The 25,686-nt window shown below is 40.1% G+C and overlaps 1 protein-coding gene and 1 long non-coding RNA gene across 6 annotated transcripts in view; one reads left to right on the top strand and one right to left on the bottom strand.

Annotated features, from left to right (window-relative positions):
• Window positions 1-11,623: 11,623 nt before the first annotated feature.
• The window catches only part of GNPTAB (N-acetylglucosamine-1-phosphate transferase subunits alpha and beta), an 83,897-nt gene continuing 69,834 nt past the window's right edge, over window positions 11,624-25,686 (bottom strand). For all 4 annotated transcript variants that reach the window (XM_079938268.1, XM_079938269.1, XM_079938270.1 and 1 more), the window contains 5 exons: window positions 23,792-23,877; window positions 23,441-23,539; window positions 19,685-19,852; window positions 16,137-16,227; window positions 11,624-14,226 (listed from right to left, as the gene is read on the bottom strand). In XM_079938268.1, coding sequence (XP_079794394.1) covers window positions 14,149-14,226; window positions 16,137-16,227; window positions 19,685-19,852; window positions 23,441-23,539; window positions 23,792-23,877 — 522 coding nt within the window. In that variant the 3' untranslated portion in view covers window positions 11,624-14,148. The remainder of the gene's footprint in view (window positions 14,227-16,136; window positions 16,228-19,684; window positions 19,853-23,440; window positions 23,540-23,791; window positions 23,878-25,686) is intronic.
• LOC307194884 lies at window positions 14,237-22,452 on the top strand. Of its 2 annotated transcripts, XR_013830647.1 has the most exons (4): window positions 14,237-14,580; window positions 15,045-15,189; window positions 16,504-16,859; window positions 22,349-22,452. It is a non-coding gene; the product is annotated as an uncharacterized lncRNA (long non-coding RNA). The 2 variants fall into 2 exon arrangements; XR_013830648.1 differs by having other exon boundaries at window positions 14,237-15,189.

Here is a 25,686-nt window from a genome sequence, read left to right as displayed (position 1 = left end):
TCCGACTTGATCATGGTGTATGATCCTTTTAATGTGTTGGATTCTGTTTGCTAGTATTTTGTTGAGGATATTTGCATCTATATTCATCAGTGATATTGGCCTGTAATTTTCTTTTTTTGTAGTGTCTTTGTCTGGTTTTGGTATCAGGGTGATGGTGGCCTCATAGAATGAGTTTGGGAGTGTTCCTTCCTCTGCACTTTTTTGGAAGAGTTTGAGAAGGATGGGTTTAGCCCTTCTCTAAATGTTTGATAGAATTCACCTGTGAAGCCATCTGGTCCTGGACTTTTGTTTGTTGGAAGATTTTTAATCACAGTTTCAATTTCATTATTTGCGATTGGTCTGTTCATATTTTCTGTTCCTTCCTGGTTCAGTCTTGGAAGGTTATACCTTTCGAAGAATTTGTCCATTTCTTCCAGATTGTCCATTTTATTGGCATAGAGTTGCTTGAGGTAGTCTCTTAGGATGCTTTGTATTTCTGTGGTCACTGTTGTAACTTCTCCTTTTTCATTTCTAATTTTATTGATTTGAGTCCTCTCCCTCTTTTTCTTGATGAGTCTGGCTAATGGTTTATCAATTTGTTTATCTTCTCAAAGAACCAGCTTTTAGTTTTATTGATCGTTGCTGTTGTTTTCTTTCTATTTCATTTATTTCTGCTCTGATCTTTATGATTTCTTTCCTTCTGCTAACTTTGGGTTTTGTTTGTTCTTCTTTCTGTAGTTCCTTTAGGTGTAAGGTTAGATTGTTTACTTAAGATTTTTCTTGTTTCTTGAGGTAGGCTTGTATAGCTATAAACTTCCCTCTTAGAACTGCTTTTGCTGTATCCCATAGGTTTTGGATTGTCGTGTTTTCATTGTCATTTGTCTCTAGGTATTTTTTGATTTCCTCTTTGATTTCTTCAGTGATCTCTTGGTTATTTAGTAAAGTATTGTTTAGCCTCCATATGTTTGTGTTTTTTATGGTTTTTTCCCTGTAATTCATTTCTAATCTCATAGTGTTGTGGTCAAAAAAGATATTTCGTATGATTTCAGTTTTCTTAAATTTACTGAGGCTTGAATTGTGACCCAAGATGTGATCTTTCCTGGAGAATGTTCTGTGCGCACTTGAGAAGAAAGTGTAATCTGCTGTTTTTGAATGGAATGTCCTATAAATATCAATTAAATGTATCTGCTCTTTTGTGTCATTTAAAGCTTCTGTTTCCATATTTATTTTCATTTTGGATGATCTGTCCACTGGTGTAAGTGAGGTGTTAAAGTCCCCCACTATTATTTTGTTACTGTCGATTTCCTCTTTTATAGCTGTTAGCATTTTCCTTTTGTCTTGAGGTGCTCCTATGTTGGGTGCATATATATTTATAATTGTTATATCTTCCTCTTGGATTGATCCCTTGATTGTTATGTAGTGTCCTTCCTTGTCTCTTGTAACATTCTTTATTTTAAAGTCTATTTTATCTGATATGAGTATAGCTACTCCAGCTTTCTTTGATTTCCATTTGCATGGAATATCTTTTTCCATCCCCTCACTTTCAGTCTGTATGTGTCCCTAGGTCTGAAGTGGGTCTCTTGTAGACAGCATATATATGGGTCTTGTTTTTGTATCCATTCTGCAAGCCTGTGTCTTTTGGTTGGAGCAGTTAATCCATTCACGTTTAAGGTAATTATCGATACGTATGTTCCTATGACCATTTTCTTAATTGTTTTGGGGTTTCTATTTTAGGTCCTTTTCTTCTCCTGTGTTTCCCATTTAGAGAAGTTCCTTTAGCATTTGTTGTAGAGCTGGTTTGGTTGGTGCTGAATTCTCTTAGCTTTTGCTTGTCTGTAAAGCTTTTGATTTCTCCATTGAATCTGAATGAGATCCTTGCCAGGTAGAGTAATCTTGGTTGTAGTTTTTTCCCTTTCATCACTTTAAGTATATCATTCCACTCCCTTCTTGCTTGTAGAGTTTCTGCTGAGAAATCACCTGTTATCCTTATGGTAGTTTCCTTGTAGGTTATTTGCCATTTTTCCTTTGCTGCTTTCAATAATTTTTCTTTGTCTTTCATTTTTGCCAATTTGATTACTATGTGTCTCAGCATGTTTCTCCTTGGGTTTATCCTGTATGGGACTTGCTGTGCTTCCTGGACTTGGGTGGCTGTTTCCTTTCCCATGTTAGGGAAGTTTTCAACTATAATCTCTTCAAATATTTTCTCTGGTCCTTTCTCTCTCTCTTCTCCTTTTGGACCCCTATAATGCAAATGTTGTTGCGTTTAATGCTGTCCCAGAGGTCTCTTAGGCTGTCTTCATTTCTTTTCATCCTTTTTTCTTTATTCTGTTCTGCAGCAGTGAATTCCGCCATTCTGTCTTCCAGGCCACTTATCCATTTTTCTGCCTCAGTTATTCTGCTATTGATTCTTTCTAGTTTAGTTTTCATTTCAGTTATTGTTCATCTTTGTTTGTTTGTTCTTTAATTCTTCTAGGTCTTTGTTAAACATTTCTTGCATCTTCTTAATCTTTGCCTCCATTGTTTTTCCGAGGTCCTGGATCATCTTCACTATCATTATTCTGAATTCTTTTTCTGGAAGGTTGCCTATCACCACTTCATTTAGTTGTTTTTCTGGGGTTTTATCTTGTTCCTTCATCTGGTACATAGCCCTCTGCCTTTTCAGCTTGTCTATCTTTCTGTGAATGTGGTTTTTGTTCCACAGGCTGCAGGATTGTAGTTCTTGCTTCTGCTGTCTGCCCTCTGGTGGATGAGGCTATCTAAGAGGCTTGATGGGAGGGACTGGTCGTGGGTAGAGCTGACTGTTGCTCTGGTGGGCAGAGCTCAGTAAAACTTTAATCCACTTGACTGTTGGGTGGGGCTGTGTTTCCTCTCTGTTGGTTTTTTGGCCTGAGGCAACCCAACACTGGAGCCTACTTGGGCTCTTTGGTGGGGCTAATGACAGACTCTGGGAGGGCTCACACCAAGGAGTACTTCCCAGAACTTCTGCCAGTGTCCTTGTCTCCACGGTGTAACAGAGCCACCCCCTGCCTCTGCAGGAGACCCTCCAACACTAGCAGGTAGGTCTGGTTCTGTCTCCCCTATGGTCACTGCTTCTTGCCTTGGGTCCTGATGCGCACACTACTTTGTGTGTGCCCTCCAAGAGTGGAGTCTCTGTTTCCCCCAGTCCTGTCGAAGTCCTGCAGTCAATTCCCACTAGGCTTCAAAATCTGATTCTCTAGGAATTCCTCCTCCTGTTGCTGGACCTGCAGGTTGGGAAGCCTAACGTGGGGCTCAGAACCTCCACCCAGTGGGTGGACTTCTGTGGTATAAGTTAAGTGTTCACCAGTCTGTGAGTCACCCACCCAGCAGTTATGGGATTTGATTTTACTGTCATTGTGCCCCTTCCACCATCTCATTGTGGCTTCTCCTTAGTCTTTGGATGTGGGGTATCTTTTTTGGTGAGTTCCAGTGTCTTCCTGTCGATGATTGTGCAGCAGCTAGTTGTGATTGTGGTGTTCTTGCAAGAGGGAATGAGAGCATGTCCTTCTACTCTGCCATCTTGGTTCCTCAAAATGCAGCATTTTATGGATTTTCAAAGTTAGCTTTCCTGGGGTTGGCTAATAAAAACCATTGTACTTTCCATTAAAAATTTAACATGTGTCACTATAATTCTACCTAATATTTATTGTTCTTGTTATAAAAGTATTCATTCTAAAACAATTTTTAGAAGATAAATAATTTATGAAGAAATGAAATTCACTCATAGTCTCACTACCAAGAGACAATACACAATTTTAAATTTGGGGTATTATTTCCTTTCTTCTGTACATAAATGTATTTCCCCCCAGATAATGTAAAAGTATATTTTGACTTTTGTACCTGCCTTAGTTTACTACCAGTTCTTCAATTTATTTGTCTGTTTTTAATTATATATTTTTACCTCTTTAAAATTTGGCAAAGGCTTCAGGATTTTATTGACTTTGATCATACTTAAGAGACTGCCTAGTTCAAGTCTCAGGGCTAATTCTTAGAAGACCACATTTTTACTACTGCTCCATATATGTCATTTGCCCATTTATTCCCTCTAATTACCTGGATTCCTGACAAAATGTTTTCTTATTTTCTTTTTTTTTAATTGTTGCACATTTTATCATTGAAGTATAGGTGATTTGTAATATTGTATTAGTTTCAGGTGTACAGCATAGTGATTTGGTATTTTTGCAGATTATATTACATTATAGGTTATTACAAGGTAATGGGTATAATTCCCTGTGCTATCCAGTATATCCTTGTTGCTTATTTACTTTATATATAGTAGTTTGTATCTGTTAATCTCATACCCCTAATTTGTCCCTCCCCACTTTCCTCTCCCATTTGGTAACCACAAGTTTGTTTTCTGTATCTGTGAGTCTGTTTCTGTTTTGCGTATATATTCATTTGTATTATTTTTTAGATTGTATAAGTGATATCGTATAGTATTTGTTTTTCTGTCTGATTTATTCTGTAGGTCCACCCATGTTGTTGCAAGTAGCAGTATTTCATTTTTTTAAGCTGAGTAATATTTCATTATATATATATATATATATATATATGTATGTATGTATATATACCACAACTTCTTTATCCAGTTGTCTGTTGATGGGCACTTGGGTTGCTTCTATGTCTTGGCTATTGTACATAGTGCTGCTATGAACATTTTGGTGCATATATCTTTTTCAATTAGTGTCTTCATTTTTTCTGGATATATACCCAGGAGTAGAATTGCTGGATCATATGGTATTTCTAATTTTAGATTTTTTTTTTTTTTTTTTTTTTAGGCCGCACCATGCGGCATGAAGGATCTTAGTTGCCCGACTGGGGATCGAACCTGTGCCCCCTGCATTGGGAGCGTGGAGTCATAACCACTGGACCGCCAAGAAAGTCCCGATTTGTAGATTTTTGTGGAACCTCCATATGGTTTTCCATAGGGTCTGCACCAATTTACATTCCTACCAACAGTATATAAGGGTTCCCTTTTCTCCAAATCCAATATTTGTTATTTGTAGACTTTTTGATAGCTATTCTGACAAGTATGAGGTGATATCTCATTGTGCTTTTGATATGCATTTCTCTAATAATTAGTGATTAGCATTTTTTCATGTGCCTGTTGGCAATCTGTATGTTTTCTTTGGAAAAATGACTATTCATGTCTTCCCATTTTTTTGATTGGATTTTTTTTATATTGAATTGTATGAACTGTTTGTATATTTTAGATATTAACCCCTTGTCAGTCACATCATTTGCAAATATTCTCTCCTATTCTGTAGGTTGTCTTTTCAATTTGTCAATGGTTTCCTTTGCTGTGCAAAAGTTTAATTAAGTCCCATTTGGTTTTGCTTTCACTTATTTTGTCTCAGGAGACTGATCTAAGAAAATACTGCTATGATTTATGTCAAAGAGTGTTCTGCCTGTGTTGTCTTCTAGTTTTATGGTTCAAGGTCTGACATTTAGGTCTTTAAACCATTTCAGTTTATTTTTGTATATGGTGTAAAAGAATATTCTAATCTCGTTGTTTTACATGTGGCTGTCCAGTTTTCCCAGCATCACTTGTTGAAGAGACTGTCTTCTGCATTGTATCAATATATTCTTGCCTCCTTTTGTCGTAGAATAATTGACGGTAGGTGCATGGTTTTATTTCTGGGCTTTCCATTCTGTTGCATTGATCTATGTGTCTGTTTTTGTGCCAGTACCATGCTGTTTTGATTACTGTAGCTTTGGAGTATAGTCTGAAGTCTGGGAGGGTTATACCTCCAGCTTTGTTCTTTTTTTCTCAGGATTGCTTTGGCAATTCAGGGTCTTTTGTGGTTACATACAAATTTTAGGATTACTTGTTTTATTTCTTTGAAAAATGTCCTGGGTATTTTGATAGGAACTGCATTAAATCTGTAGATTGCTTTGGGTAGTATGGCCATGTTAGTAATATTGATCCTTCCAATCCAAGAGCATGAGATATCTCTCCATTTCTTTGAATCATCTTCAGTTTCCTTAATCAATGTTTTATAGTTTTCAGAGTATATGTATTTCATCTCCTTGGTTAAGTTTACTCCTAAGTAATTTTTAATGCAATTTTAAATGGGATTTTTTTAAACTTATATTTCATTATTAGTGTATAGAAATGAAGCAGTTACTGTATAGTAATCTTATATCCTGCAACCTTGCTGAATTCATTTAGGGGGGACTTTAGTGTTCTCTATAAAAGTATCATTTCATCTGCAAATAGTGACAGTTTTACCTCTTCCCTTCCAATTTGGATACCTTTTATTTCTTGTCTGACTGCTGTGGCTAGGGCTTCCAATACTATGGTAAATAGAGGTGGTAAGAAGGGTATCCTTGTTTTGTTCCTGAATTTGGCAGGAAGGCTTTCAGCTTTTCATCATTGGGTATTATGTTGGCTATGGGTTTGTCGTAAATGGCCTTTATTATGTTATGTTCCCTCTATAGTCACTTTGATGGGAGTTTTTATCATGAATTGATTTTGAATTTTGTCAAATGCTTTTAGAGATGCATCTGAGATGATCATGTGATTTCTGTCTTTTGTTAATGTGGTGTATGTATCACACTGATTTGCATATGTTGAACCATCCTTGTTACTCTGGAATAAATCTAACTTGATCATAGTAATGATCTTTTTATGTATTGGTTGGATTCAGTTTGCTAGTATTTTGTTGAGGATTTTTGCATTTGTATTCCAAAGATATTGGTCTGTAATTTCCTTTTTCTGTAGTATCTTTGGTTTTGGTATCAGGGTGATGGTGGCCTTGTAGAATAAATTTAGGAGTGTTCCCTCCTTGATCCTTTTGGAATAATTTGAGGATAGGTATTAGTTCTTTTTTATATGTTTGGTAGAATTCCCCTGTGAAGTTGTCCAGTCCTGGACTTTTGTTTGCTGAGAGTTCTTTTTGTTTTTTTGTTTGTTTTTTTCTTTTTTTAACAGATTCAATTTCACTTCTAGTGATTGGTCTGTTCAAATTATCTGATTCTTCTTGACTCAGTCTTGGCAAGCTGTACATTTCTAGAAATTTGTCCATTTCTTCTAGGTTGTCGAATTTGTTGGCATATAACTGTTCACAGTATCATGATTTTTTTCCTCTGTGGTATGGGTTATTTCTCCTCTTTCATTTCTTATTTTATTGGGGTCCTCTCTCTTTTCTTCTTGGTGAACCTGGCTAAAGTTTATCAGTTTTATTTATTTTTTTAAAAAAAACAGCTCTTGGTTTCATATTTTCTAATTGCTTTTTTGATCCCTATTTTATTTCTTCTCTGATCTTTATTTCCTTCTTCTGCTGACTTTGGGCTTTTTTTTGTTCTTCTTTTTCCAATTCTAGGTTGTTTGCGATTTTTCTTGCTTCTTGAGGAAGGCCTGTATCACTATGAACTTCCCTCTTAGTATATTGATATAGCTTTTGCTATATCCCAGAGATTTTGGAAAGTTGCGTTTTCATTTTCATTTATCTTGAGGTATTTTCTGATTTCCTCTTTGATTTCATTATTGACCCATTGGTTTTTTTAGTAGCATGTCATTTAGTTTGCACATGTTCCCCCCCCCTTTTTTTTCTGTAATTGATTTCTACTTTCATCCCATTGTGATCCAGAAAAATGCTTGATATAATTTCTATGCTGTTTAATTTGTTGAGGCTTGTTTTGTGACCTAGTATGTGATCTATCCTGGAGAACATTCCATGTGCACTTGAAAAGAATGTGTATTCTGCTTTTTTTGGATGTCATGGCCTTGAGATATCAATTAAGTCCAACTGGTCTATTGTGTCATTTAAGACCTCTGTTGCCTTATTCATTTTCTGTCTGGATGACCTGTCCACTGATGTCAGTAGGGTGTTAAAGTCTCCTACTATTATTGTATTACTCTCAATTTCTCCCTTTATGTATGTTAGCACTTGCTTCATCTATTTAAGGTGCTCCTGTATTGGATGTGTATATGTTAACAAGTATAATATCCTCTTCTTGTATTGATCCCTTTATCATTATGTAATGCTCTTTTTTTGTCTTTCATTATAGCTTTTGTTTTAAAGTCTATTTTGTTTGATATGATTATTGCTACCCCCACTTCCTTGTCATTTCCGTTTGCATAAAATCTTTTTACCATCCCCACTCTCATTCTGTATGTCTTTTGCCCTGAAGTGAGTCTCTTGTAGGCAGCATATTGAAGGGTCTTGTTTTTTTATCCAATTAGCCACCCTATGTCTTTTGATTGGATCATCTAGTTCATTGACATTTAAAGTGATAATTGATAGGTATGTATTTCTTGCCATTTTATTCCTTGTTTTCCAGTTGTTTTTGTAGTTCTCTGTTCATTTCTTCTTTTTGTTTCTCCCATTGTGGTCTGATGGTTTTCTTTTGTAGTATGCTTAAGTTCCTCTCTTCTCGGTTTTTGTGTACTACTGTAGGTTTTTGATTTGTGGTTACCATAGGGTTCATATATATTGACCCATAATTATATCTACTTGCTTTAAACTGATAATCATTTAAGTTCAAACACATTCTAAAAGATCTACATTTAAATTTTTAACTTTTTAATTGAAGTATAGTTGATTTAGTGTGTTAATTTCTGCTGTATAGTAAAGTGATTCAGATTATATATAGATATAGATAGATAGATATAGGTATATACACATTCTTTTAAAAATTCTTTTCCTCTATGGTTTATCACAGGATATTGACTATAATTCCCTGTGCTATAAAGTAGGACCTTGTTGTTTATCCATTCTCTATATAATGGTTTGCATCTACTAACTCCAAACTCCCAATCCTTCCCTCCCCAACAACCCCACCCCCTGCCTTGGCAACCACAAGTCTGTTCTCTGTGTCTGTGAGTCTGCTTCTGTTTCATAGATAGGTTCATTTGTGTCATATTTTAGATTTCACATATAAGTGATATCATATGGTATTTGTCTTTCTCTTTCTGACTTACTTAATATGATCATCTCTAAGTCCATAAAAGATCTACATTTTTTATTCTCCTCTACCATGTTTTGTTTTTCATGTCATATTTTATATCTTCATGCTTATCCCTTTACTGTTTATTGTAGTCATAATTGCTTTTCAATTAAAAAAAATTTTAAATCTATCTACTGGCTTATTTAAGTGATCTTCAATCCTTACTACATATTTGCCTTTCCTACTGGGATTTTTCCCTTTCAGAGAAGACCCTTCCACACTTCTTTCAAGGTAGGTTTAGTATTGCTGATTTCTTTATTTTTGCTTATCTGAGAGATTCTTTCTCTCTCCTGCTATCCTAAAAGATAATCTTGTTGGGTAGAGTATCCTAGGTTGCAGGTTTTTCCCTTTTCGGACTTTGAATAATCATGTCACTCCCCTTTGGCCTTCAAAGTTTCTGCAGAGAAATCAGCTGATAACTTTATGGGGATTCCCTTGTATATGATTCTTTTTTTTTCTCTTGATGCCTTTAGAATTCTCTGACTTTTGCCATTTTAATTATGATATGTCTTGGTGTGGGTCTGTTTGCGTTCATCTTCTTGGGGACTTTCTGTGCTTTCTGAACCTGGATATCTGTTTCCTTCTTTAGGTTTGGGAATTTTTCAGCCATAATTTCTTCAAATACATTTTCAATCCCCTTCTCTCTCTCTCTTCTCCTTCTGGAACCCCTATAATGTGAAAGTTGGTACGTTTTATACTATCCCATAGATCTTGTATGTTGCTTTCATTGTTTTTGTTTGTTTTGTCTCTCTGCTCTTCCGATTGGGTGATTTCCATTATTCAGTCTTCCAGATCACTTGTGTTCTTCTCTGTCGGTTAGTTGTCTATTCACTGCTTCTAGAGTGCTTTTTATCTCAGAAATTGAATTATCTATTTTTTTTATTAAGTCCTAAGTTTCTGGTTCCTTATTAAGATGATCTGTGCTTAGACTGATTCTCTTAATTAAGTTAGCATTTTTATTACCAACTTCTTGAATTCATTGTCTGGTAGACTGATTATCTCTGTTGCATTATTTTTTCAGGGGTTTTCTCTTGCTCTTTCAACTGAGAGTAGTTCCTCTGCCTTTTCATTTTACTTAACTTTCTCTGTCTCTATGAATTTAGGTTTAACAGTTATCTACTGTCTTGAAGGGGTGTTTTTACGTAGGAGCATCCCTGTGTAGACTGCATGTGTCCAGTGTCTTTGATGGGAGGGCTGGATATGATGTGGATGTCAGCCACATCTTTCCTCAGGGTGTGCTGTCCACTGCCACTTTGATAGGGGGTGTGTCTGGTGTTGCTAGAGCTAGAGTCTGCACAGGGTGTGAGGCGGACTTCTTCTCTGCTCAGTGGCAGGGGCAGGGCCTGCTCCCAAGTGGCTGGAGTGGATGCCCTGAGGGTCAGGCTTGAGCTGGCTCTGCTCCCTTTGTGTTTTTTTCCTTCTCCCTGCATTGGGGCCTTTGCCCCAAGGAGGGTAGTGCAGAAGTAAGTGGGGCTCGTGTACTTAGAGAGGTTCCATGCACTGCCTATACAGGTGTCTGCAGCTCCACTCAGATGTAGCCTAAGGCCGCATCTTTTCCCTTGTTGTGGTTGTCCCACACCTAGTGCAATGTTGTGGTGTGGAATGGGCAGGGCTCAAGTGTTTGCTTGGCTGGGGCTCATGGCATTCTGGTTGTGGGCACTGAAGCAGCTGGGCTGCTGTCAGAAGTCTGGGCTGCTTCTGTGACACTGTCTGAGTAAATGCCAGTGGCCTCTGCCACCCCACCTGGATCATACCCCAGGCCTCCCAGCCACTTCTGCATCCTAAATCAAGTCTTTTCCCAGGACCTGGCTGCGCTAGATCCAGTACCAGCTGTGGTGTGGAGTGAGGTGTTCATTCAGCTCAAATGGGGCGTGCAGTAAGACAGCAGCCACTAGGGCAGACCTCTCCCCACCCTGTCTGGGGATGAGCCAGCACCCGTGTACTTCTCACGAGTGGGGTCTAGGCTTCTCTCCTCTGCATGGGAGGCCCAGTCTGTGGCTCAAGACACTCACTCCTCGGGGCAAGTCTCTGCCCTTGCGATTTCCCCTCCCCTCCCCTGTGAGTCCCCTCTCAGGGGCACAGGTCTCGACTCAATGCTGTTTTATTTTTTAACTGTGCTGAGCAGCTTGTGAGATCCTAGTTCCCTGACCAGGGATTGAACCCGGGCCCTTGGCAGTGAAAGCATGGAATCCTAACCACTGGACCACCAGGGAATTCTGGGGTTTTTTGTTTTGTTCTGTTTTGTTTCCGAGCCGATGTTTTTCTTCCTATCCTACCCAACCACGTGGGAATCCTTCTTGCAGTTTCCCTTTTTGGTCCCCCGGATGTGATTTGCAGTGCTTTTCAAGTGTTGGGCCAACCTGCAATCCTGGAATGGGCCCAGCCTGATCATAAAGTGTTGCTCCTTTGGAGAACGAACTAACGTGGCTTGCTAGTGTTTCGTTTGGGATTCCCATGAGGTAGACTGGCCTATGGTTTTTCCTTTCTTGTGGCAACTGAACCAGGCTTTGGTGTGGGGTTGTGTTGACCTTGACGGAAAAATGAGACAATGTTTTCCTTCTGTTTTCCATGCTCTGGAAGAATTCTGGGGGATTAGTGCTATTCCTTCCATAAATGTTCTGACCTAAGCTGCAATCACATTTTACTTTTAAACCCTTGATCATTATCTGTATGCTTTTTGGTATATGTAGAAACAGTTTTAAAAATAAACACTTTAAGAAAAAGTAGGCAAAAAATATTTTTAATTAGAAAATGTGTCACTTTCTTAGCTAAAAGCAATGTAATAATTTCACCCTAAAGACTACACTGGAAACCTCACCCCTGACCTGGATAACAATCCTTTACATACTTTCCTCACTATCATCCTCACCACTGACATTTATCAGGCAGGAGTATTTGCCAGGCACTGTGCTGGGTATGTTGCATGTCATTTCTTCCATCCTCACCAGAAGCCTATGAGGTAGGCAGACACCAGTATTGCCTCCTACGTTTTAGAAGAGAAAGCTGAATCTTGGCAATCAATGTCTAGGAGCGAGGACTCAAACCCCGTAAGTCGGACCGCAGAGAGTGTGCTTTTCACGTGCACATGCCACTGTGTCCTGGGGAGGCGGCATGGCCTGGAGGGGACTAGAGAAAGAGACAAGCTGGGCTCCAGCCCACCTCTGCCCCCAGCTGGCTGTGAGACCTTGGACAAATCACGTAATCTTCCTGACCCTAGTGTCCTCGATGATAACATACAAGATGTGGGGCTTTGAAACTGCCTGTGAAGCCTGGGAGTTTTGGAGGCACTGCCTTGGGGTCAGGTAGGGTGAGCAGCTTTCCCTCTTCTGTGTTACATACTGGTCTTCCAGAGGGTTTCATTTGGACTATTGGTTCTGAGGCTTTAAAATTCTGGAAGACCATTTGACGACTCATCAACTTCTGAGGTTCTTTCGTTCTAATGATTCTACTGAATCATTAGATAAATGATTCCATGAACATTCTGATTCTGTTATCCATCTCATTATCTATTAAGCTCTGAATAAGGTGTGGATTGTATTCACCTGACCAGAAATCTCCATCACACCCAAATATTCATTTCTTTAACTTTTCTAGAATTCTTCATGTTAAGAATGATACCCAGATAACCCCTAAATTTTTACCACATAAATCCCATTTAGAACTTATTTTCCCCCATACAGTGACATTCTCCAGGTTGTAATATTACCACCCTCTCCTTACACTGCTTTCCACTTAATTTCAGTTGTGTTAAGGACAGATCCTGACATTCCATGTAAGCACTCACAGTGATTTCTGAATCTGGATAACGAACTCACTCCTCAAAGATTAAAAATCAAAGCAGCAGATAAAATTTAAGTTTTTATGAGACTTCAGTTTTTGAAATACATAACTCTTACAGCACAAACACAGTTATTTACAAGTTCTTTTTACAAAATATGTATGCCATTTTGAAAGAATACTGTTAAGATCATGATCTAAAATGCCTGTCAGAGTTCAAAAAGGACACATAAAGTCCACAGTACAATGACATAAATAAAGCATGGCTGAACATCAGGGCTTACCCACACGTAAAAATACGAATTCTCTATCCCAGTGGTCACAGACCAATGGCCTATGGCCCGAATCCAGCTGGTGGCCTGTTTTTGTACATCTGCGACTTAGACATGGTTTTGACATTTTTAAAGGATTGTTAAAAACAAAAGCTAAACTAAACAAAGAATATGCAACATAGACACAGGTGGCCTGCAAATATTTACCATGTGGCTTTTTTACAGAAAAAGTTTCCTGACCCTTCATTGTGTGAAACTGATTGAGAGCCAGCTACTGGAATATACTGATGGGTATTAAAGAAGACACCACTGTTACGGGCCACGACCACCAGCACTACTCGTCTCTAAAATGAGGCACTTCTTTTTGAATATGTACATCTTCAAAACATAATTACATCTGGCAAGTAGCTCAGCTACTTAACTCTAGCCCTTTGTAATCAGGCCTCCACATGAAATCACAGTATTCTTAGGGGCTGAAGAAAACAAGCACAAAGTCTCAGATGTCAGTCACTGAGCTCATAAATAATGGTAAGTGCGTTAAGATCCCATTGTTTTAAATGTTAATAAAATCCATAATTTAGGTACTGCCAATAGGACATGATATTGCTGCTGCATTAGTTAAATGACATCTATAAAAACATGTTTACACATCCCGATTCACTGTTTGCAAAAGCAAGGATAACTTAGTTAACTTAGTATGTACTTACTTTAGAAATGAGAAATGGAAAAACCAAACAAACAAAAAAAACCCCAAAATGTAAAACCACAGCAAAAAGCTTTGGAATGCAAGACTGGGGACTCTTAGCAATAGCACTCAAGCTGGCTGAGGCTTCTCATATTAGTTAGCTGCTCAGTTGCCATAGCAACCATTGCTGTCTCTCATCAGCGAGGCTTTTCATTAAAAGAAAGATCGGTCCACGAGCAGATGCTTTAAAAGTAAAACCAGAGCTGCTCAACACACACATTTCCTGTGTGTTGGTTAAGCAATTCCTGGTCAGTAGGCTACATTCATTCCAGAAACCAAGTATTACACTGGATGGTATTCCTTCTTCAGGCCAAGCTGGCTAAGCATTACATCATGAAGACATCTCTGATGTCGAGTTTTAAAATGCTCAGTGAATGCTGAGGTAGATTTTCAGATGAAGATCCTTTATACCTTGATTCGGTCAGGACTGGCTTCTTTGTGTATCCTCCTCCTGGGAAATATCTTCCGCTTAAGTGCAATTAACTAAAGGATGAAAGACAGAAAATAAATTTTAATTCTCCAGGTTGACAAACTTTAACTTTCTTTCTGAGGGTCCTATGACCTTAATCTTTTCCACAGTCCTATACATAAAAAACAGACAGCAAACATCATTCCTCCCCTCAAAACGAAACCAACCACTGATTTTGTCTGGCTTTGGTTAAAGTTACTTTGGTCCAAGTTTCATTTTTTTAAGACCTATAAAAACTACAGATTTTTACATAGCAATTACCACGTATATTTATTTTCACAGTATCTGTTTGTCAAGTCTTTCTACTGAAGGAAATGGACTCTTCAGCCATTAAGATGTTGTCTCTGGGTTTGAAAATGACTACATGTGTAAGTTGGAATTTTAATTTTAAGAATTCTATCACCACTTTTTTTCCTATACTTAGTGACCACAGCAATAATCATTGGGCATTGCCTGTATTTTCAAGTTCATGAATGGGTTGAAATACAAAAGTTCATTTATAACTTAGCAGCTTAGAACTTGGATAAATACTTCTAATAGAAACAGTTTATCCATGATACATCTGAAATAGAAAACCTGACCACCTTTATAAGAAAGTTTCAATTTCTACTGCTCCATCTTGAGGTGAAAGCAGAACTTTGCCCGGACCACCCTGGTCTGGATGACGAGCTGGGATTCTGGGGCAGCGGAAGAGGCAGCCCTGGCTTGTGTGGGAGTGTGCAGGAGTTAAGGAATTCGATTCAGGCAGGTGAAGAGCAGGGTGTCGGGGAGGAGAGGGGATTTACTCTTCCCTTCCTCTCGCCCTGCCTCTCTGGTCCCCTATTCTCTGCAGGTATAAACGACAGCGGAGAAAGACCCTCCTGTTCCTTCCATGGCCGCCAGCTGCTCCTTTCAGCCAGTGTCCCTCTCCTCCCCCATCGCAGGCCAGCACACAGCTGACTCACAGGTTCCTCGCTGGACCTCCGTTCTAAAAGCAGGTACAATCTGTTTAAGATTTTTTTCCTAAGAAAGATTTTTACTTGCCAAGAACAATGGCAACAAGACCAAGAGGAAGGTTTCTATTCCGTGGGAAGTGGATGAAGGTTAAATTGCAGTCCTGCTCGCCTGTCAGACCTTTATTTCCTGAGTTTCCTTCCATCTGCAGCACGAAGCCCAGGGCTATTTACCCTAAAGCTCTCAGTTCTCGGCCGCCGCCCCGCGCCCGGCCTCCTCATTGTAAGTAAACTCTGTAAGCTTCCCATCCTGACAGCCAGAAAAGCTCCACTTGAGAGTCACCTGGAATGAGGCTGAGGCAGGTTCGCCTGCCCGGCACAAGTCGGTCAGCCCAGACACCCGTCCCTTCCTTCCGAATCCTTTCTTTTCAGAGCATCTCACACCTGCTGTGGCCTAATGAGGACTCTCTTATCCCTTTCTTTTGACCTCACAAATCTCCCTCTGACTTCTGGGAGGGGGCTGTGTGTGCGCCTGTGTGGGGATGAACTCCCAGCAGCTCAAAGGAAATGTAAGTGGGAGACGGGCCGTGTGCCCGAGCCAGGCACCGTCAGCAGAACAGGGGGAGGCCTGAAGATAAGATGCTGTGGCCACTAGTTTGGAAAGATTAACAGAAAATTAGTGTCAGATGCAGATTCGAGGTGGTTTTTTTGGTTTAAAATAGTTTGACTTGCAGACTTCAGGCTAAAACTGAAAAGCTCTGTTTATTGAGCTCCAGGTACAAAGAATACTGGTTATAGATTTAGAGGATAAAAGGAAAAAAAAAGGCGATTATGACTGTTGCCTGAATATTATGAAATATTTAACATGAGTATAAGCCAACAGGAGAAATAAACATTTTCTTCTTATGAATTTATATCATTTTCTTAAAAAAATCAGATTAATGATACCAAGAAATACTGTTTGACATCCACATAAAATATATAACACTTACCTGTTCAGCAAAAAATGAGAATACAGTAAATATAATCAATGTTGCTAGCACACAATGAGTCCAAAACTTCAATTTGTCTCGATACACCCTCCTGTTCAGAGGGAAAAGAAGGAAGATATGTAGTTATGTGTAGGGTTTAACTATCATTACTTAGTAAAGCTACTAGTTTAGCAAAAACAATGTCTGGAGGCAATTCTAAAATGTTAACATAATTATACATTTCCCACCTGAGTTCAGATTTTCATTGTTATAGTAAATATTGGAATTAGTAAAAGTTACCCAGGCAGGGGAGAGGACTTCAAAAGAAAATAAGAATTTTTAACAAATTAAACAAAATCCCCTCTTCCATTCATTTGTATTTGCTCAGTCACCCAACCGACACCTCCTGTGGATACAGCAAGGCGACAAGGAGAAGTCCCTGCTCTAAAGTATCTGCAAACCTGGGGAGGCGCTGACGTGCAGACAACTAGCCATCACACACGTGGACAGAAATATCTGTTATCAAAAGCAGAGTCTTGTGGAAAAACAGTGAAATGAGGAAAGCACCACAGAGATGGGAAAGCACCACAGAGGTGGGGACACTCCATTTGAGCCTTGACGTGGGGAAGGAGAGCCTGTGGCTGAGAAAGGGGATGAGCGTCAGCAGCCGCTGCAAGCTGCGTCCTGCTCAACTGAGCCCAGTCTGCACGGAGGCACGAGGGACACTCGGCCGAGGAGAAGCAGGTAGGTGTAAACTGCAGCTGTTCGGGAAAACCACGCAATAGCATTTGGACATAATACTCTGTGGGAAGTGCGTGTGTGTGTGTCACAACCGGGGTGCAAATGGCGGCCGTGTGAAGGATGGATGTCAAAGCAGGTGGCCAGAGGCAGGCAATCCGGTCAGTCTGGGCAGAGAAAAGAATGAGGGCTGTACTAGGGCAGTGAGAATGGAAGGAATGAAGCAACAGAAGAGACATCCTGAGGGTGGGATCAACTGGCCTAGGAGATAAATGGGAGTACAGCAGTTTCATCACCTGTAATTTGGAAATAATAATTTGTTATGAAGATTAAATAAATGCTTAACATAAGGCTTAGAAGATATGCTATGCTAACAACTGCCAGGTTTAGGCCTCTGCTGAGTTCCAGGCTTATTCACACCTGCCTGGTAGCGGGTGTCTCTACTCTGAGTCACATATTCCAAATGGTACCCTGCCCCGCACTGTTCTTCCTCCTGTGTTTCCTACGTTAAGAGGATCAAAAACCAGCTCAGTGAGTTCTAAGTCTACAGTATCATTCAGAATCTGTGTGTAATTTGAAGAGCTAAGAAGCCACAGGCTGTGACACAGCTAATGAGTTGCCCAGTGACCAGAGAACCCTGTAACGGGAGCTGAGCTCCCCTCAGCCAGCCATGCACTGAGCACCTACTGTGCACCACGGATGCAAGTGGACTCGGACAGGGAGAGCCAGTCTCTGCCCCGACGAGGGCTCACAGTCTACAAGGAGCGACAAGCACACCACATGGACTGCTCTAAGTGCAGAAGCTGCTCTTCCCAAGAAAGGGACAGGAAGAAAGCCACTGCAGGAAACCAGGGGAAGATGACGGGGACTCAGGAGTGCAGGATCACGAAAGGAAAGCAAAGGAAGACGTTTCTATCGGGTTGGCCAAAAAGCTCGTTCAGGTTTTCTTCCGTAATGTGGAAAAACCAGAAGGAACTTTTTGGCCAGCCCAACAGAAAGCAGGGCGGCATTGGTGGGTCAGCAGCGAGAGATGACACAGAAGCAGGGCGGCTGAGGAAAAGGAAGCCCCCGGATCAGCAACCTGCACCTGATTCACCTCATCTGTACAACACAGAACTCAAAGCCCCCTCCAGCTACTCTTAAACCCACTCCTTTCTTATTCAGTAGGCCCTTGAAGGTGAATTTAGTCATGAACTGGATTGGTGGGGACTGACAGCTGGAACTGTCCAAAGTTCTTTTTCCTCTGAGCTAAGGCAAAGTGAAAATGGTGAGAAGCCGTTCCTTGCCATTGCTAGAAGACAAGTTATTTAGTAACAACTTCTCCTTATGAAAATAAAAATAGGTACATAGTAGCAATACACGTGCTAATTGTCTCACTTACCCAACTGCAAGACACCAAAGAGCTCTAGCTGCCAAGGTCTGCTAATTTCCTCTCTCAAATCTCTGCCAATTGTATCTACTGCTTCTCTTTATTCCCTGGGCCATGTCCTTGGTTCACACCTGGACCATCTGTTTCCAGGACAAGTGAAATGCTTACTGCTTGTCTCTGCCTCAAGTTCCCAGACAACACTGCCTCACTCCAGACGCCTTCCTCACCAGTCCACCCCGCAAGCACTGTTAAGTTATCTTTCCAAATCATGAACTCTGATGAGACAGACATCTAAAAAAGTCTCTCCTGGGAACCGCTATTCTCTAAAGAAAGATGTCTAACTCAGATACAGCCCTTCACAATTTCTCCTTTCCCTCTCCACAGCACTGTCTTCTGGAAAAGTCCTTTTCATAATTCAAAACCAAGTCCAAATGTCACCGTCCTGTCATGGAACTAGCTGCTTCCTTCTCTGTACTCTGAGAGCACTGAAGCCTATCTAGTCACGTCCTCCGTGTCACGGCTGGTTCGCTGGCTTCTGGTGAAGGCCGGCACAGTGTCCCTTCCATCTTGAACAGGCAATACCACACCTAACTTGGCCTCACTTTACTGCACTGCACAGCCCTGTGTCAAGCAAGTCTGTCGGCACCATTTTCCCAACAGCATTTGCTCACTTCGTATTTCTGTATCACATCTTGGTAATTCTTGAAATATTTCAAACTTCTTCATTATTATGTTTGTCACGGTGATCTACGATCAATGACCTTTGATATTACTACAACTTGCTGAAGGCTCAGATGATGGTTAGCATTTTTAGCAAATATTTTTAAATTAAGGAATGTACTTTTTTTTAGATATAATGCTAGTGCACATTTAATAGACTATGACATAGTCTGAACTGGGGGACGTCCCATGTGAACTGGGGACGGCAGTGGTCTGGAACCGAACCCGCAGTATCTCCGAGGCTTTGCCCCTGTTCCTAGTGCCTGGTGTGGCGGGCAGGCAAGGGGTCAAAAATTTCCCTAAATTGAAAGATAAAATGATCTTTCTAATGAAGTGTTGGTAGTAAAAATCAAAGAAGGAAACATTCTAAAGCAGCTTTGGAATACAGTGGAACGAACGTGTGGAGGGTCAGGAATCGGGCTGGACTTGCCACTTGTCAGCTACTCCACCTTGAGCAAATCACTCACTTCTGTTACTGTGCTCTCACCTGTAACGTGGCAACAAGAGTAGCACCTTTCATTGTAAAGAGTAAATATACTGCCCAGCGGGTACTCAAGAAACAGGGCAGCCACTTTGATGGCAGTGATGACAAATAAGGCTCAGAAAGTGTGCTCAGCCACTGAGCTCAATAAAAACTATGCGTGTACTTTACAAAGAAAGCAAATAACACAGTAAAGAAATTTCATCACTCTAAAAAAAGAAAAAATACACATATGTACGTACATGAAACAGGAAAACTTACCATTCCTGCAGCTCATGCATATGAAGGAAACGGTTTCGATACTCCCTTGGCAGCTCAAACTGGGATGGGATGGGGAACACTGATTCGTAGAAGTCCCTGAGAACAGCCTTCACTGTCTGGGCATCTTTATGATTGTGGTCAATGTTGTCATTCAGGCAAACAAACTTCCTGGAAACGAGAGAGACCCAGGGTTACTACTGGTTATCATAAGGATGATCCTTACCTAACGAAAGAAGTGTGGATTCCAAATATATTTTAAATGGACTTATGTCCCAAGCTGTTGCATTTACTGATATGATTCTCTAGGGGAATAATGTTCTGTAAAATTTTTCTTTAGATATTCCTCTCCTGTAAAACAAAAAGAACTAGGGATGATAATTTTGAATGTGCCTTCTAGCTATGGGAGTGAATTATTTTAATTTCTATTTGGCATGTCCCTGACTGAAGCATTCTGTTAGCATCTAGGGAAAAACCTACTAAATGCCTACAACTGAGTTCTCTGAACTGATACAGTTACATTACTAAGAACAGTCCTGTAGATCATTGCGATAGAGATGGTTCCTTATAGCTATAGATTTTATGAGATTGATGACGACTTCTTCACATGTCTCCAACCAGGCTGTAAGATGCTAGAGTTCCAGCAAAAAGTAGGTTACAGTGGTGCTTCCCTATGTCTCCAACCAGGCTGTAAGATGCTAGCGTTCCAGCAAAAAGTAGGTTACAGTGGTGCTTCCCTACTTGTTTCAGGTTCCCTTCCCGGCAAAAGTCACTAAACTGAGGGCCCATTAAAACAGTAGGTAGGGATAACACCACTTTTGAAGTACATTTAATTTTTTTTTTTTACAATTTTATCAAGTCTAATAAAGCCCTCAGATCCTACTACCAACTTACAGGAAATACAGGGGACAGAGAAACACGTTAAACAACTGGGAGACAATCAGAAAAGTCCAAAGTTCAGGAAATCTACAGAATATATAATCTGATTTCTTCATATACACATGCAAACATTTATATGGTTTAAAAAAAAAGAGATGGGGAACCTATGGACTTAATTGCAATGAATTAACTTGATACCATTTCAAACCAACAAAGTTAAAAACATAAATGCTTATAAAAGACAACGGAGGAGAAAAGTCTCTGCTTATTGAAGATGAGTGATGAGTAAGTGAAAGTTCATTATCCTATCTCTTCTCTAAAGTTGGGGAAGTTTAAATTAAAGGATATTAAAGAGTTATGTCAACCAAATACAATGCATGAGGCTTGACTGTTTCCTAGATTAAAAACAAACAGCAGCTGTAAAGGGCATCTGGACGCAACTGGTGAAGTGTGAATATAGACCATCTATTAGATGGTTCTATTTTAGTCAGTGTTAAGGTTCTTGGATATGTGTTAGTGGTCCTGTGGTATAAAGGAGAATGACTGTTTAGATGTGCTAAACACTACTGAGCCCGTGCTCTAGAGCTCGTGAGCCACAACTACTGAAGCCTGCGCACCTACAGCCCGTGCTCCAAAACTACTGAGCCCATGCGCCACAACTACTGAAGCCCGCTTGCTCTTGGGCCCACGTGCCGCAACTACTGAAGCCCACGCGCCTAGAGCCCGTGCTCCACAACAAGAGAAGCCACTGCAATGAGAAGCCCACGCCCAGCAACGAAGACCCAATGCAGCCAAAAAAGGAAGAAGACGTGTAAAATAATGAGGGGTAAAGGGTCTGGATGTTTGCAACTAATTTTCAAATGGTTTAGCAAACAAAACAAAAACCAAACCTGTGTGTTTTTGTGTTCATACAGAGAGATGGAGAGAGAGAGCAGACAGACATAACAAAATGCTGAAACTTTAAAAGTCTGAGCTAAGGGTTTATTGTACTATTTTTTTCAGTTTTTCTGTATCTTCAAAATTTTTCAATAAGTTGGGAAAAGTTAAACAAGAAAGTACGTGTATGAGACAAAGAGTATGTGTAGACACAGGGTAACTAAAGCAGACCTTGCTGGGTGCCCAGCAAACACTCCCTCTCCTTCCAATGAGAACTTGCATTTTGCTCCGTATTTCTCCCCCATGAGCTGACTCAAAAGGTAGGCAACCGCACCCCAACCCAGAGTCAGCTTCTGACTAGCGTAAGTGAATCCCTCCCCTTCACTGCGACTGGTATAGAAATGGGGGGAGGGGACAACACACGACACACAGGAAGGGACAATCCCCTATAGCCTCAGAACATGGCTATGTCTGCAGGGACATTGGAACAGCTGCAGCTGCCCTATCTCCAGCCTGAGGATGAAGCCAACACAAGCAGGAAGGGAGAAGGGCAGCGGAGCCCAGATACCGCCTATCCTAGATTCCCTGTTAATGCGATAAACCTGTCCTTAAAGTGTAAGTCAGTCAGAAGGCTGGTTTTCCACTCCTGACTTAAAAATCAGCCCCCCAAAGTAAAACAGAACAAGAGTTAAAAATGATAAAATCTGTTCAGGGTTATAGGACGTATCTAGGCCCAGCAGACACTGCTGGAAAAGCCTGTCTTGCCTTGGGTCTTTTCAGCAAAACCCTATCCCTTTAAGTATCATGAAGATGTCTGTGAATCCTCTCGCCCAACAACTTTCAAACTGGCACAAGACATAAAAGTATAGGGTACAACTAAAAACTCTAACTTCTCAATTGGTCTCACTACAGATCACCAAGGACTGAGCAAGCACGTCGATAGAATGGGGGAAGCAAGAAGCAAGCACTGAAATTGGCTCTTAAGGTTGTTTTTGTTTTTTAAAATTTGAGCAGGGCATTCCAGGAAGGGAACAGCATGTACAACAAGAGCTGCAAGCTGGGTGGTTCTTAATTATTATGGCTTATTGTTTGCTTAGCTTGTGGGAAATATTCGTTATTTTGTAGGAAATATTTTATGAATATACTACATAAGTATTAAAAATATTTTCATTTTTCTTAAAATTCCATATTCCCCCCTGCCCAAAAATCAAGAATGGAATTTTAAGAAAAAATACCATGGCTTTAAAATGCCCGGAAATTTTACACCTCTGATCATGTATAATTAAGATCATAATTTAAAAGAGATAAAACTGAAAACTTCCAAAAGCATTTGAAAAACTCAGATGAAAATATTCAATTTCATAAGCCAAGGTTTTTTTTCTGAGAAACTACTGAAACACCTATTTCCCACTAAAGTTCAAAACTCAAAAATGCAGATTTTAACCAATTTTTTCGAACTAGGGCAACTGTTAGGGGGCCAGGCTGGAAATTTTCAAGGTTTATGTAAACCTGAACATTGAATTTATCCCCAAAGAATGACTGCAGTTTACTGGATTTTCACATTTATGGTAGCATTCCTTTTTCCTCAGAAGCTAATTTGAACTTTACTTTGAATTGCAGGTCTAACCACCAAAACAACTTCTCTGGTAGCACCTTTTTAGAAATGCTCTGAGAGTGTCAGCCGTCTGGCCTCACCTCCCCGATGATGCTGTCCGCCCCTCAGCCCAGCCCTCAGCCTCACTGAACAGTCCTGTCACTGGACTCTGAGATGTCCGTGCTAGTCCCTGTGCGCGCGGGGCCCGATCTCAACTCACAACTCCCATCTCTCGGTTCAAACACTACCTCTACCGTTAGACATTTCCGTCTGCTCCAAACAGAAATAAGCCACTTCCGTTTCTCTAGTCCTACTGCTTTTTTTCCTCCATACTTTCTATTCAATTGCGCTGTGAACCTAAAATGTTCTAAATTAAAAACAACGACAACAAACAACAACAACAACAGTACCTGGGGTTTTTTCTTATATCATCCAACTGGCCAACCACATGAGAAACATTGGTACGAATCATCTTAAAAGCAATTTCTTCTTCTCCCATGATTTCAAATCTAATATCAAAACATATTTAAAGAGTTTAAATATTTATGTGGATATGTAAAATAAAATTTCAATAAGAAAAGCATTTTATAAAACTTAAAAAAAATCAGCATCCTTGGAATGACTTAATTTTTCCATATTACTAAAGAAAATCTCACATAAATTTCAAAGAATGCTTAATAGATAAACTATGGTAAAATTATGAAAATACCACTCATAATTATCCTTAAATTAAAAAAAGAGAAAATGTATGTAGTACTTACCTATATTTGTTTTTGTCCTTATATGCTTTGTGGATTCTATCAGTTACTGGTTTACAGTTGGTTACTAGACTTTTAGTGACTGGTGGCTGCGAGAAAATACAGACATTATATCAGGGCAAAGACTAGGGTGAGGCAACTGAAGCATCATCTCAGGTGCAAAATTTAAGGGGGCACAGACAGACTCAGTAATTAAGATGACTTTTTTTTTTTTTTTTTTTTTTTTGCGGTACGCGGGCCTCTCACTGTTGTGGCCTCTCCCGTTGTGGAGCACGAGCTCCGGACGCGCAGGCTCAGTGGCCATGGCTCATGGGCCCAGCCGCTCTGCGGCATGTGGGATCTTCCCAGACCGGGGCACGAATCCGTGTCCCCTGCATCGGCAGGCGGACTCTCAACCACTGCACCACCAGGGAAGCCCAAGATGACTATTTTAATGTAATATTCTTAAAAATCAAATTGGCATACTATGGCCCGCATGCTAATTGCCTGTTATTGTGAATAAAGTTTTATTTTAATCACACATTACTACACACTATCTGTTAAAACAGTCTTATAAGTGATTGCTATAATTTTTTCAAAATGAAAATAAATTTCGAAGATAAACTGTAATGAAGTGGTCTATATGATACTCATAAGCTAAGCTGTCATTCTTATAGTCTAATTAGAAAATACTTTATCCTGTGTGTAATCACAGTTAATTACAGTAATGAAGCCAACACCTTGGCTAAGAGTTCACTCGAGTAATGTTAACTAATGCTGTCTGTATAATTAGTACTTATGCTCTAAACAGCTTTATTTGCATAAGCCTGAAGACTAACTTATAACCATTAGCAAAGCAGCCCCTACTTACTTAATCCTTAGCGTTCAAAGGATATTTGCTGATTCTAAACCTCATGCCAGATATTTGGTAAAACAGTAAAATACTCTAATAGATGAATATGTGTGCATTTCTTTAAAAAAAGCCCTAAAATCCCTCAAGAACCTTTCATCGTGCCTGTAAAAGGGAAAGATGAATAACTGTTTTCTACGCATAGATCATCTTCCTTAGAAAAGAACACTCTTCTCTAAGTTCTATACCAGTGCAAGGGGTTGGTAATTGTAAAATCTTACTAGGAAACCAAAGTTTATAGAGAAGGAAAGACAGACAAGTGAAAGGACGGATGTGGAAATACAGATGGTGAAAGACAAGTCTGGAGCGAGCACTGAAACAGGCTGAGCCACTCGCAAAGCTCCCTGGACCTGGGGTGACGTCAGTAGCCTCTAAGGCAACCTGTCAGTACGATCACAACGTGGTCCCGAAGACAGTAAAGACCAGAGAGGCCTGGTCCAGGGGAGAGGCTGAGCGGAGATGGTTTAGGAGCCCAGCACACCTTCTCCTTTCTTCCTCCTCTGTCCAGTGCTCTGGGTTTGCCCACCAAGAAGATACCAGAAAAGACAAGTCAGGGCAGCCTGGAACCCTCGGCTCACTGTTCCCCTCCTGGAGAAAGGGTGTACCCAGATCTCTGATAACTGGTAGAACTTTATTTTGACAAATACATAAAAAAAGTGTTTAAACCAGGACACTGACCTCTGGATGATTTAGAGTTGACTATATTAGCTTTGTTGGGGTAACTCCAAATTGGGGGGAAACAGAAAAGAGCTTTATCATTGTTTGAAAAGTCCTAAAACTGAGAATGTCTTTTAGCCTATGCAATCTACTTTTTTTTTTTTTAACTTTGATTCTATTCTCTCTGGAGGCAGGGAACACACCTACAGTGATTACAGATGTGCCTTTTTAATCATTAAGAACACGCTTGTAAAGAACTACTAACATCTCTGTATAACATTCTGGGTCTGACAAAGCATTTTTACTGGATTGCGCCAAAGACCCAGAAGAAGCTGCTGCAGCTCACAAGACA

Source organism: Stenella coeruleoalba, assembly GCF_951394435.1.
Source record: "Stenella coeruleoalba genome assembly, chromosome: 11".
NCBI classification, from domain to species: Eukaryota; Metazoa; Chordata; class Mammalia; order Artiodactyla; family Delphinidae; genus Stenella; species Stenella coeruleoalba.
The sequence above is the reverse complement of the archived record's forward strand: the minus strand, read 5'-3'. Positions and strand labels throughout refer to the sequence as shown.